At 34.4% G+C, this 13,323-nt stretch overlaps 1 protein-coding gene and 1 long non-coding RNA gene across 2 annotated transcripts in view; one reads left to right on the top strand and one right to left on the bottom strand.

The window, feature by feature from the left end:
* The window catches only part of LOC106136518 (paired box protein Pax-5), a 62,543-nt gene that overhangs the window by 17,026 nt on the left and 32,194 nt on the right, over positions 1 to 13,323 (top strand). Inside the window, exon 3 of the mRNA XM_013337089.2 lies at positions 12,779 to 12,944. Within this exon, the coding sequence (XP_013192543.2) occupies positions 12,779 to 12,944 (166 nt within the window). The remainder of the gene's footprint in view (positions 1 to 12,778; positions 12,945 to 13,323) is intronic.
* LOC132903391 (uncharacterized) lies at positions 5,976 to 7,464 on the bottom strand. The gene is made up of 2 exons (XR_009657396.1): positions 6,857 to 7,464; positions 5,976 to 6,476 (listed from the first exon to the last, which is right to left on the bottom strand). It is a non-coding gene; the product is annotated as an uncharacterized LOC132903391 (long non-coding RNA).

The raw sequence follows: 13,323 nt of genomic DNA, 5'->3' as shown, positions 1-13,323 counted from the left end.
CCTCATTACAATCATGAAACCATTAAAATTGGTCATTCTCGTGAGAAAAGGGACTTATGGACCCACCTGCCTCTATTGGACCGGAAAAGCGGTGGTCAAACACCGGAAAATCGTCCAAAAACCAGCAAAATTACTCCAAACGAATCGGCGTACAACGACCAATAGCAGTCGCTATGATTTTATGCTACTTTCACGGTTTCGACTCGTTTTTTCTTAGAAATCATTAGTGCATTGAAATTAACCACCAAGTACTTATTTCTACGAATAGGTTTTCTTATTTTTAAGCTTTTTTTTACAGTTTCCCGGCTAAAGAACTGGTGTTTTTTTTCTGCCAATAAAAATCTGATAGCCAATCAATCGTTTAGCTTCAATTTGAAGCTTAGTCTCACTTTGATAGCTTCACAGACAGTTGTTGGATAAATTCGGGAGTGCAATTAAATAAGTACCTAAAACTGAAATCATCAGCATACCTAGACTTTATTGTGATAAAAAACAGTGATCTCAAGTGTTCTATTGAAACGATGGTGTTCCAATTAAAATTAAATCAACAAAAACAAATAATTTTAAAGAAATATTTATCAAATCATGACTGTATCGACTATCGATGAAATAGGACGACGTTCCCCTCCTTAATTGACATTTGAAATTCGAAAATTTGGATTCTATGTTATTTATGGCGTGTTAAGTTTTCTAGTGTCACTTTAAAGTGAAGTGATAATATACAAAGTGAAGTGAAAAAGTGACCAAAGTGGAGGGGCAGAGTAAGGCTACTTTCGCGGCCCTGTTTGGGCTAAGGGCCGGCGGCGGGGTGGACTTGTCCGCCGCTTACCGGTACAACCAGAATATGATGGAATATTATACTTGTAAGTTTCATTTTAACATGTAATTACACAAATTTATAATTACGAAATGAAAATATCGGATTCTTCTTCGTATTTTTATAGGCTTAGTTGTAGAAGAAATCCGTTCAGATTTTTCTGTCGCCGTGTGTGGAAAAAGATTAGACACTTACTTACTTTAATTTTTTATTTAAAAGTTAGTAACTACCTATGAATTTACAAAAATATGCATAAGTGTTTCATAAAAGATATTAGGTAGGTACTTAGGTAGGTACATGTTTATTGTAAGTACGCTCACTAAATTTACTTACCTACTTAGGTATCTACTTACATTTTTCCTGCAAACTCTAGAATTACCTATATAAGCTTACTAGCGACCCGTCCCGGCTTCGCACGGGTGCAAGCTGATACCAAAATATTACAGAATTTCTTTGTATACTCATTAACAGCATACTTATTTATTTTACTTTTTAAATCCGCCATATCTGTAAAAATATTCATATAAACTAAGTAGGTACATTTAAAATGCTGTAAACGGTAATATTATTCCAAATTAAATGCAAAATATATTTAAGGTACTTACTTAATTAGTTATTTATGTTGTATTGTTTAAAATCGCTCCGTAAATAAAACTCTTTATTGCACCATAAGAGTAAAACATACGAAACAGCACAAAACAGATAGAGATGGTACAAAGGCGGGCTTATCGCTTAGCCAATATTTCTCGTAAAAAGTAAAGAATAGAAATCGATTATTGTGGGTTATCCCTAAGAGATAAACACTTTTTTGTAGACCTTTTTATGGTAGGTATACAATACTCGTATTTACCTAGTAGTACTTACCTACATTATTTTGATCTATCTGGTAGGTAGAGTTCATTCAGCGTTTGCGATGTAGGTACCAGTAGTAAGCGCAAAAAAATGTGTTTTTTACGACTTCATATTAGAAATCTTAAAATTATCAGTGGTTCTCTAATATTATATTAAACATTTTATTATACCTACAAACCTATAGGTAAACCTTCCTTCTGAATCACTCTATCTATAAAAAATTACCTACATCAAAATCTGTTATGTAGACTTAAAGATATAAGCATACAGCATCGTAGGTGCAGTATTAAAGTTATTGTTTGTATTTTTTTTTGACTGGGAGAGAATGTCATTACCTTTAAGGCTCAGAATAGTTTAAAAAAGTACTTACATACCTAATATACCTACCTAATACTTACTTAAATCCGATGAAAGCTACATAATAACTGCATTGTGGAACTTGGACCTAATAGCCAACAGTCTTGAAAATACTGATAGGCCACGTTCAGCTGTTTGGCTTAATGATAGAATTGAGATTCATATAGGTAGGTAAATTGACTGGTTGCTAGCCAGTCGCCTAAAAGAAGAATCCCAAGTTTATAAGCCTATCCTTTAGTTGCCTTTTACGACATCCATGTGAAAGAGATGAAGTGGTACTATTCTTTTTTCTATTGGTGTTTCTTTTATACACGGCACATCAAAATTCAGCATACAAAAATCTGATCCCATATCAAATCCTTTTCCCAACATAAAAAAAAAGTAAGCATTATGTAAAAACAACGGGCATCCATAACGAGATTATCATAACGACGACATAAAAACCGCATACAGCGTTGCCTCTATAAAATACCTTGTGTCAAAGATTTGGTTGCCGAAAAATTCCCTCCAAAATCGTTACGGAACCGGCCAATGGGGGCGCGAGAAAGACGCGGGAGGCGAGCGGTGCCCTCCGATTGGTCGGTTCGGGGCCGGGGCGTGTTGTGGGTGCGTTCTACGTTCAAATTTGTTTAATTGAGGTTCATGCTTGTCGCAGTATGTGAGGCAAATTGTACGCTGATGCGGAGTAGGATGCGTGCGATATGAGGTTTTGTCTATGGTTTATTTTAGTTTATTAAAACTGTCTATCGAACTATCGAACTATCGAATATTCCTCGTAAAAATACAACTATTTATATAATAATTGTATCTTTATAATAAACTTGCTGTACCCGCGGCTTCGTCCGCGTAGAATAGGTAGTTTTTTTGGGCATTATTGAAGCTCTCAAGGATGAATTATTTTCCCCGTTTTTTATTCACATTTTCCATTATTTCTTTGCTCCTTATAGTTGCAGCGTGATGTTAAATATCTTGATTAATGGTCGATTCGAAGCAAAAATATTTTTTCAATATTAATATTGAAAAAATATTTTTGCTTCGAATCGACCATTAATAACAAATAGTTCCTGAGATTAGCGCGTTCATACAAACAAACTCTTCAGTTTTATAACATTAGTATAGATACAATACAACAAAGGAAACATAACGAAGGAAAATAACATTTAATTAAAAGCAATAAGAACGATTTAATGTCTTTGGTACCTACTCATATCAACGTAGGTAGGTAGGTACTCTATGTCCTAGTGACCGGCTGCAAATTTTTACTGTGTTTGAAGGGAAGTAAGTACCTAATACTTAGGTATTACATAGCAATTACAGGTTCCTATGCAATAAGTATGACTCGATTGATAGACCTATGAGTACCTATGAGTCCCAATAACTGGTAAAAAAAATAAAATAATGGTTATCGGGTCGCTTGGAGCTTTTGATTTACCTACATGTAGGTATGTTTAGAATATAGAATAATTGAATGTTTTTTTTATCGTAGACATACCTAATCAGAATTGCTGATTCGACCCACTACTCTTAATAAACCTTTATTATCAATAAAAGGATTCAGTGGTAATACCTAACTAAGACGTCCGAGGCAAAGTAAGTAAGTACCTACCTATAAATGAATTTGATACGATGATATAATTTTTAAATGAGATTCTGAGAACTATTCAACTTATGAATTATTTATGTAGGTACTAAAGTCCTATACCTACTTACATCAAGGAAAATGGTACCTAAGAATAGAATATTATTTCTTTATTGAAATTTTTAAGAGAAATCTATAGTAATATTATCTATAGGTATATAGATAATATTACTATAGATTTATATTATACCTACCTACTAATATTATAAAGCTGAAAAGTTTGTTTGTTTGAACGCGCTAATCTCAGGAACTACTGGTTCTAATTGAAAAATTCTTTTTGTGTTTAATAGACCATTTATCGAGGAAGGCTTTAGGCTATATAATATCACGCTATAACTTTAAGGAGCGAAGAAATAATGGAAAATGTGAAAAAAACTGGGACAATTATTAATCCTTGAGGGCTTCAATGATGCCCTAAATAACTATTCCACGCGGACGAAGTCGCGGGCACAGCTAGTTTAGGATAAGGGCATTAAGTAATTTTTAGAGAAATTTCTTCCAGTAGGTAAGCTCACGACATGTAAGAGATGAAGTGGTGCCTTGATGAAGGAAAAAACTTGATCGTAAAACCACACGGCCATGTCAAAATGATTAAAAGTTAATTTCGGGTGGAATTACCAACTTCTTGTCTTAAATCGTGTTGCCAACACATTTTGTAACATTAGGTAGATATACTTACAATAACATTAAGTAGAAACAATTGTGCGTCCTAACAATGGAAATTTAAAAAAATGTGTAACAACCAAAATATGTGGACAAATGACTTCCTTGGCCATTAAAAAAAAGCGTGATCTATGACTCAAACCATAGAGTAAAGACCTTCAACAATAGCTTCGTATAAACACGCACGCACACATTTGAAAATGGAATAAGACACCGCGCCTATACATGACATCACGTACCAACATAAAAATATATTTACATAGCCATTGTTCTGTACGGAATAAAGTTTAAAATCGTTTGGTACAGCCGTAAAACTAACTTGGTTGTAAGTCAAGACTCTCACACAACCTTTATATGTCACAAAGTTAAAATGATTACCATAGTCTCTTTAATCACATTGTAATAAAGTTGAAAATTGAGTAGCTGCGCTGTAACAGTAACTTGGTTGTAACATTAGGCGACACACACTATGATAACATGTTATATACCTACTTTCACACACACAAACATGTCTCGTTCACGATTGGCCATTTGCGCACGGGCATATATCACAAGATCTTAGTTTTGAAACCAGTTTTCTGTAATTGTCGAGATTTTAGAAAGGTGTTTTTATGTCGTAATATATGTATGTTGCGTTGTTCGATTCCCCGTTATGTAAATATGTAATATACCTAACCTCAAAGCCGCCATTTTGGATTGCCAATTAATTTTGATTGGTGGGTTATTATTTTAATAAATCTTGTGAGCAATATCTTTACCATGTACCTACCTATTTTAATGTTCGGTATAACGAAATAATAAGAGGTGTTATTTTGGTACAACTAAGTACCTACCTAAGAGAATCCTATAAATGTACCTACCTATGTTTAAACATATTTAAATAAAACATTTATTATATTAGATTATCTATCCATCTATGTATTAAAATGTTATTTTATTTACGGGTAAGGCCGTAGATTTTGCCACTTAGTAACATAGAGTAACATAGATACTTCTATGTTATGGTAACGTATAAGTAACACGAAAGTAACGAGTAAAGAGTGTAAGGTCGAGTTCAGAAGTACTGCCTCTTTTTTTTATTAATTTTTTTTTTCAAATTTCATAATATTTTCGTAAAGTACCTACTGAAAATTATACTAACGTACGATTGTAATGGCAAGCACAATTCCATAGGAATTGGAGAAGCAAATGTATTCTGAGAAACACAAACGAAGTTAATGCAATGTTCCAAAACAAAATGTATGTACGGGCGTACGGGCCAGGGTATCTATTAACCTTATGTAAGAACTAAGCATATAAATGAAATGAAGCGGTGGTGGTCTAGTGGTTAAGACGTCCGCCTGGTGATCGAAATGTCCCGGGTTCGAATCCTACTCGAGCCACATGAGTTTGTATGCTAATCTGACTTACGTTTAGTACTTTTCATGACCACCACTTGCTTCCGGTGAAGGAAAACATCGTGAGGAAGTCACATTAGTCGATTATTTATCAGTTAGTGTGTGAAATGGAGAAGGCAATGGCAAACCACTCTATTAATATTGCCAAGAAAGTCGTTGTGTGTGTTTCATTGAAATCCATATAATGATCACGACTTCTCAGCCATGAGGAATACGACTAAGAAAAAGAAGAAGCAAATAAAAAACAATGAAATCTTCTAAAATGTCTATTCATTAAATAGGTACTTAAAACACAATGTGTACTAATTAATCAATAAAATCACAAAAAAGGAACTAGGTAACCACTTTTACTTATGTCAACTAACAAATGATTTAAAATATTTAAATAAAAAATACAGTATCTTCATCATTTTGCAGATAATATTCTTTTGAATCTGTCTCTAACTGAATCAAATTTATCTTTTTTACTATAGAAATTGTGGTCACAGAATCAAGATCTAACTTTCTTTGCACTAAGAATTTTACAGAATTATTTGAAATCTTAACATTTAAAAAAAAAATTATTTTGTAATATGTTTCGTCATTTTTAAATTCTATGATCTCAACAAATCCAATATAATACTTCCACGTTTTTCTTTCAAATTATCTAACCATAACGAATCTTTTATGTTGAAACTTAAATAATTCCCTTCATTTTCATTATTCTCTCTAACCGTGCTGCCAAGTTCTTCATCGTTCTGCTCGCTTCCTTCTATAAAAAACACATTTTATAAATTGGATTTCAAAATTCATCTTGCACTTTTAATGATTAAAATAATAATAATATTTTGTTTTCCTAAGCCATTAACTACAGGAAATACTTATTTAATATATGAAATTAAATGAGTCGTAGCCTATTGCACGAGTCTATGTACGAATCCTTACAACACTTAAACGTTACGTAACATACAATCAATGTTACCGATAACATAGCAGTAACCTAGAAGTAACGCAGAAGCAAGATTTTTTTGGTTATAATTTACCATAACTCGATCATTCGAGCTAAATTTAAAACAAAACACGGCTCCTGCATAACTTATTCACTAAATAATACTTTCACATGAAAATAGTAGTAATAAACCAATTCTTTACCTTTGAAATCGAATAAATCCCGAATGACGACACACACCTGCACTCACTTTTTGTCAAACCCACCACAGTAAACAAAATGGTTTTTTTTTTTCTTTTTGTCCATGGACACTTAAGTGTTGCCAGTATCGATACAAAATATTACCAAAATGTTTTACCTTAATTAGAGGTGAAATTGTGGTAACATACAAAATTGTAACATATAAGCAAAAATACGGGGACAAACATTTAAATTGCGATAAAAAAATTAAATCTACTTATTTTAAATAATCTCATATTATTAATTGGCTGCTTAGTTTTGCGTTCTGTAGGTTAAGTTCTTGTAAACTTGACATTCAATAAATATACTACGAGTTTTGTAGTTCTCTAGTATTTGGATGATAAAAAAGACAACGCGATTTTTGCAAAATTTGGAGGACTGACCAAGTTGAACACACTCTAGAAGTTAAAGTATTGAAGTGTATGAACTTTTGAAATTAAATTATGTAGAGATAAGAGCTACAAAATATATTATGAGTACCTTAGTAACAAATTACTAGCATTAGTCTTTTATATATGCAGTCAAAATGTGGGACATATTTTTTTTTCAAATAGTGGCAAAATTTACGGCCTTACCCTTACGTGAATATTACTTACAATGCACTTTAAAAGAAAAATATTTTAACTTCCTACAAAATAAAATACCTAAGTATATATGATATAACTATAGTAAATTAAAAGAATTTCTATAAATCATAAAATATGGAAGGTATTAATATGAAATATAAACTTGGGATTCCTCTTGTGGGCGATGGGCTAGCAACCTGTCATTATTTAAATCTCAATTCCATCATGAAACCATAAAGCTGATAGTGGCCTTTCAGTATTTTCGAGACTGTTGGCTCTGCCTACCCGGCGAGGGATATAGACGTGACTATATGTATGTACGTATAAGGTATACTAGGCTTCAATTCTTCAAGTTTGTTTGTATGTTTTTTTTACGGGACATATTACACAGATCGAGTTAGCCTCGAAGTAAGTTCGAGACTTGTGTTACGAGATACTAACTCAATGATACTATATTTTATAATAAATACTTATATAGATAAACATCCAAAACCCAGGCCAATCAGAAAAAGTTATTTTCTTATCATGCCCTGGCCGGGATTCGAACCTGGGACCTCCGGTGTCACAGACAAGCGTTGCGCTGCGCCCCACAGGCCAGGTTTCCTACTCAGTTACCTTTTAACGCGTTATCTCTAACAAATCTTCTTGGAATTTCGCGAATAATATCTATACTTAAGAGTCCAGAGAAGAACATAGGGTAACTTTCATCTCGGTAAAAACTATTAGTAAGTAAATACTTAGTTCCCCTAAGATTTGCGAAAAACCTCTATTATATTGTAAATGTTTATATAAAAGCTGTAGTCATTATTAAATGAGAGTTATGAATGTGGATGAAGCGAAGGAAGTACCTATGCAGAGATCGTGGCAAGTGGAAAGAGGTAGTCTCTGCCTACCCCTCCGGGAAAGAGGCGTGATTTTATGCATGTACCTATTATTATTAAATATAGTTAAAAATTTTCACGGAAATCCAATTAAATATGCAAAAAAGAAATTGTATATTTTTTTTCCAAATGCAAAACAAGATGGCGGACAATGGCGTCGGGCTCACATCCGGTCCGCGTATGCTAATACCACTTCCTCTGTCTGATGTTCAGCGTGTATGTATGTTTGTCATTTTATATGTATATACAGTGTGTTTGAATTAATCTGTGTGTAAGTTGTAAAAAAAACCAGAATAGTGGCTGAGCGCGTATTTAAAATATTTATGCCAAAAAAATATTATAAATAAAAATAAATACATATATACGTGACAAATTACCCAAATTGAGTTAGCCTCGAAGTAAGTTCGAGACCAGTGTTGCGAGTTACTAACTCAACGATACAACTTATATTTTATAATAAACTAGCGACCCGCCCCGGCTTCGCACGGATGCAAAATTATAAATGTTATTATACATAAAAACCTTCCTCTTGAATCACTCTACCTGTTACAAAAAACCGCATCAAAATCCGTTGCGTAATTTTAAAGATTTAAGCAAACAGACAAACAGACTAAAATAGCGACTTTGTTTTATACTATGTCGTGATTTAGATATAGACATAGATGCCAATACGCCTGTCTCAATGTTTATTAGCCGTTCCCTTAATCGACTTTAACATCACACAATAACAGCAAAGAGTATTGGAATGTGAATAACTATACTTACCTACATGCCATCGCTACAAATTCCCATACAACGTAGAATATGGACCCTCCGATACGCGTGACCGACCACTCGGTATAGTTATAATGCACCTACTAGCTTACCCGGCAAACTATGTTTAGCCATATAAATAACTAGCGGTTCCCGCGACTTCGTCCGCGTGGAATAGTTATTTTGGGCATCATTGAAGCCCTCAAGGATTAATAATTTTCCCCGTTTTTTTTTCACATTTTCCATTATTTCTTCGCTCCTAAAAGTTACAGCGTGATGTTATATAGCCTAAAGCCTTCCTCCACGCGGACGAAGTCGCGGGCACAGTTAGTATATTTTATTTAGACAGCTGTAGCCTTACTGTACCATAATCTAATGGAGTGCATGCCTCCATACCTATAGGTACTGTATAAAAATATTCTTATCTTATATATAAAATTCTCGTGTCACAATGTTTGTCTCCGTACTCCTCCGAAACGGCTTTACCGATTTTAACTAAATTTTGCATGCATATTCAGTAGGTCTGAGAATCGGCTAACATCTATTTTTCAAACCCCTTAGTGATAAAGGTTGTCCACCGTTAACTTTTTTTTAGACTAGAAATTATTTAAAAAATATTTAAATGGCAAAACAACGTTTGTCGGGACAGCTAGTGTAGGTACTTATAAAATTCTCGTGTCACAATGTTCGTTCCCGTAGGTAGGTATTAGATATTCAACTTGTTCGATAAATTTATTTGCTTTTTAAAAGTTCCGTATGGTTAACGGCACTAAAGAATATAAACACTCCAGCGTAAAAGCAGAATTAGGGATAGACTTATAAACTTAAGATTCTTCTTTTAGGCGATGGACTAGCAACATCACTATTTAAATCTCAATTCTATCATTAAGCCTAACATACATACATACATAAAATCACGCCTCTTTCCCGGAGGGGTAGGCAGAGACTACCTCTTTTCATTAAGCCTAACATCTGAACTAAATCTGAACTAAACAATCAGTCTTTTCCAGACGATTGTTTTAGACACATAGGTACCTACATACATATACCTAGTCACGTCTACTCCGCAAGGGATATAGACGTGACTATATGTGTGTACCTATGTGTCTAAAATTTCTAAATTCATTTGTCGTGGTATAATCACAGATTCAACAGTGATTCATCACAAACCATTTATGTACTGGGAGGGTGTGCGCTCGCGCATGACGACTCGTCCTTGCAACCTGTGGGGGTGACGGTCAGTTAGTCAAATGGTCAACTGGTCAAATTAATTAGGATTTTTTAAACCTGTTACCTTAATGGGAAGTGAACATACGATTGTAGATAATAAAATAAACTATTGTAAAAAATAAAATTAATTATTATTTGTTTAAATATTTATTTATCTACATTTTTTTTTTGATAAACAATTATTTTTACCTATGTTGTGGTCTTCTAGTAGAAAACAAAAATAAAATAAACAATTTTTTAAATATTCAAAAACTTTATTGAGCCTTTATGTCAATCTTTGGAAAATATGTAAATAGAGAAAAATAAACAAACATACATAAATCACGCATCTTTCCTTGAGGGGCCGGCAGAGACTACGTCTTTCCACTTGCCACGATCTCTGCATACTTCTTTCGCTCATCCACATTCGTAACTCACTTCATGCAAGGTTTCGGGTACTCTTGACCTGACCTATTGCCCGGACGTCCTTAATTTGGTCAAGGTATGTTCGTCTAGGCCTTCCCACTCCTACCTTTCCATACACACTCTTATACACATTGTATATTAATAAAAATAAAAATAAAAATAGTCTATATTTAATAAAATAAATAAGTTAAATAATGTACATAGGTACATACATACATACATACCATCACGCCTGTTTCCTATTGGGGTAGGCAGAGACTATGGAATTCCACTTCCATAAATAATGTAGCATTTAAATAATTAAAAAGGAAAAGTACATATTTAAGTTTGTCAAAATATTGAGCAAAACCCACCTTATATTGTTCTCAAAATAAGATATAAACAGTAAAATCTTCATTAAAAGAACCTTATTTCCCGGCGGGAACCGGAAAAGAGCACCTGGAATAGCACTTCCGGTGCCGCCATCTTGTCGGCCATTACAGATAATTACTCGCTGAAAACGGGCAAGGTTTTTGTGAATGAAATCCCCGAGATTCGGAAGCAAAAAATTTTTACTCTAAAACCAAATGACTTTGGGAATTTTCATGTTAATTTACTAGTAAATTTTACTAGTAAGAACAAAAAAAGAAATGAAGAAATAAAACTCGTAATTTATAAATTGTGTAGTCCCTTGTCAATCGTTTGCCCACGACAACGTGCCCAGAAGGCTGGTAGCATCGCCACGTTGAATGGCAATGCTAAATCTTTGACTCAGATGTTTCCAGCCATCTGGTCAATTTTAGGCAAATACTTTCAAGATTAGAATAGAATAGAATAGATTAATTTCCAAATTGGATACAATGTATCACTTAATGACGTCACATCACTAAAATTTTGTTACAACAACTATTATTGATTGAAGGCTTTATCTACCCCGCAAGGGTAGACGACGTGATTATAAGGACTGGCGGATTTCTTCCCCAAAAACCTACCCTCATAATGCACCAATGACAGGCCCGGATGAAACCAAAACACCGGCCGGTCACACCCGGCTCCTGTATCGATTTGGGCATAGCCGTGACGATCGATCTCCCCCCGTCCCTACGAGAAAGTGGTACTGACGATAGATAGCGTCCCGGCTTGATTCTGTTATTGTTTATATATACTTTCGTATTATTGATAGGCTGACTAGGCGTTTGATAGATAGGTTGTTTAAGTATATATTTATTTGAATTGCTTAACATTGTGTAAAAAAGCAATATAGGTAGTGTAAAAAGGAAAGAATCATTTATTTGAATAAAATGTGATTATTACAATTTCCGAACTGTACTTATAATAAAAATACCTAATTAAATAATATAAACGTAAATAAAAATATATAATAATATATTATGTAAAAGTAAATATTGAAATAAAATGTTGACGTAATAATACTGATATGTTTGACATAAAAATAAACTTTATTCTTTTACTTCAAGGCGTCATTATTCTATCTATTAAGAATATCTTTCGCATATTCTGTAATTAATGTAGGTAATATCCTTTGTTACCGGGCGGAAAGTGTATGAACAAACTTAAACTAGGTATACTTACTTAGGTAGGTAGGTACTTAATAAAGAAAAACATTAATAAAAAAAATCCTTTCAACATTCGTTAAAAAATTAAATTAAATCAGAGAAATCGCTTTGCCAATATCATTTTAAAAGGCTAGATTGTTTATGCACTTTATCTTTTCAATTACAAAATCCAAAATTTTGGTCCAAATGGCTTACCAAAATAAGCATACTTGCTTCGGCGGTTTCGGGTACTCTTGACCTGACCCTTTACCAGGACGTCCTTAATTTGATCAAGCTACGTTCGCCTAGGCCTTCCCACTCCGACCTTTCCCTTCACACTCTTCTTGTACAGATATGTGTACAAGGAGAGTGTGAAGGAAAAGGTCTGCTTCGTCAACCTGCTTTCATTCATCCTCTTCACACGACCAAACCATCTTAACATACCCTTTTCTATTCCTGTTACTACATCTTCAATTTGTTTCCAATGGTACTTACCTGGTTTTATATATTCTCAGGTCACGGCGGCGTAAACCAACTCGGCGGTGTGTTCGTCAACGGAAGACCGTTGCCTGACGTCGTCAGACAAAGGATAGTGGAGCTGGCCCACAGCGGGGTCAGGCCTTGCGACATCAGCAGGCAGCTCAGGGTGTCCCACGGCTGCGTCTCCAAGATACTGTCTAGGTAAGGTCCAGTAATAAATAAATAGGCCTAACTATATGGGACAATTTGGATCTCAATTCCATCATTAAGCCGAGCAGCTGAACGTGACCATTCAGTCTTTTCGGGACTATTGGCTCTGTCTACCCCGTAAGGGATATAGACGTGACTATATGTATGTAAGTATATGGGACATATTGCACAGATTGAGATGTCCCCAAAAAGTAAGTTCGAGATTAATTTTATGGGATAATAATCATGTTAGCGGTGTGTTCGTCAATGGAAGACCGTTGCCTGACGTCGTCAGACAAAGGATAGTGGAGCTGGCCCACAGCGGGGTCAGGCCTTGCGACATCAGTAGACAGCTCAGGGTGTCCCACGGCTGCGTCTCCAAGATACTGTC

This window comes from Amyelois transitella, chromosome 25 (genome assembly GCF_032362555.1).
Source record: "Amyelois transitella isolate CPQ chromosome 25, ilAmyTran1.1, whole genome shotgun sequence".
Classification (NCBI taxonomy): Eukaryota; Metazoa; Arthropoda; class Insecta; order Lepidoptera; family Pyralidae; genus Amyelois; species Amyelois transitella.
The sequence above is the reverse complement of the archived record's forward strand: the minus strand, read 5'-3'. Positions and strand labels throughout refer to the sequence as shown.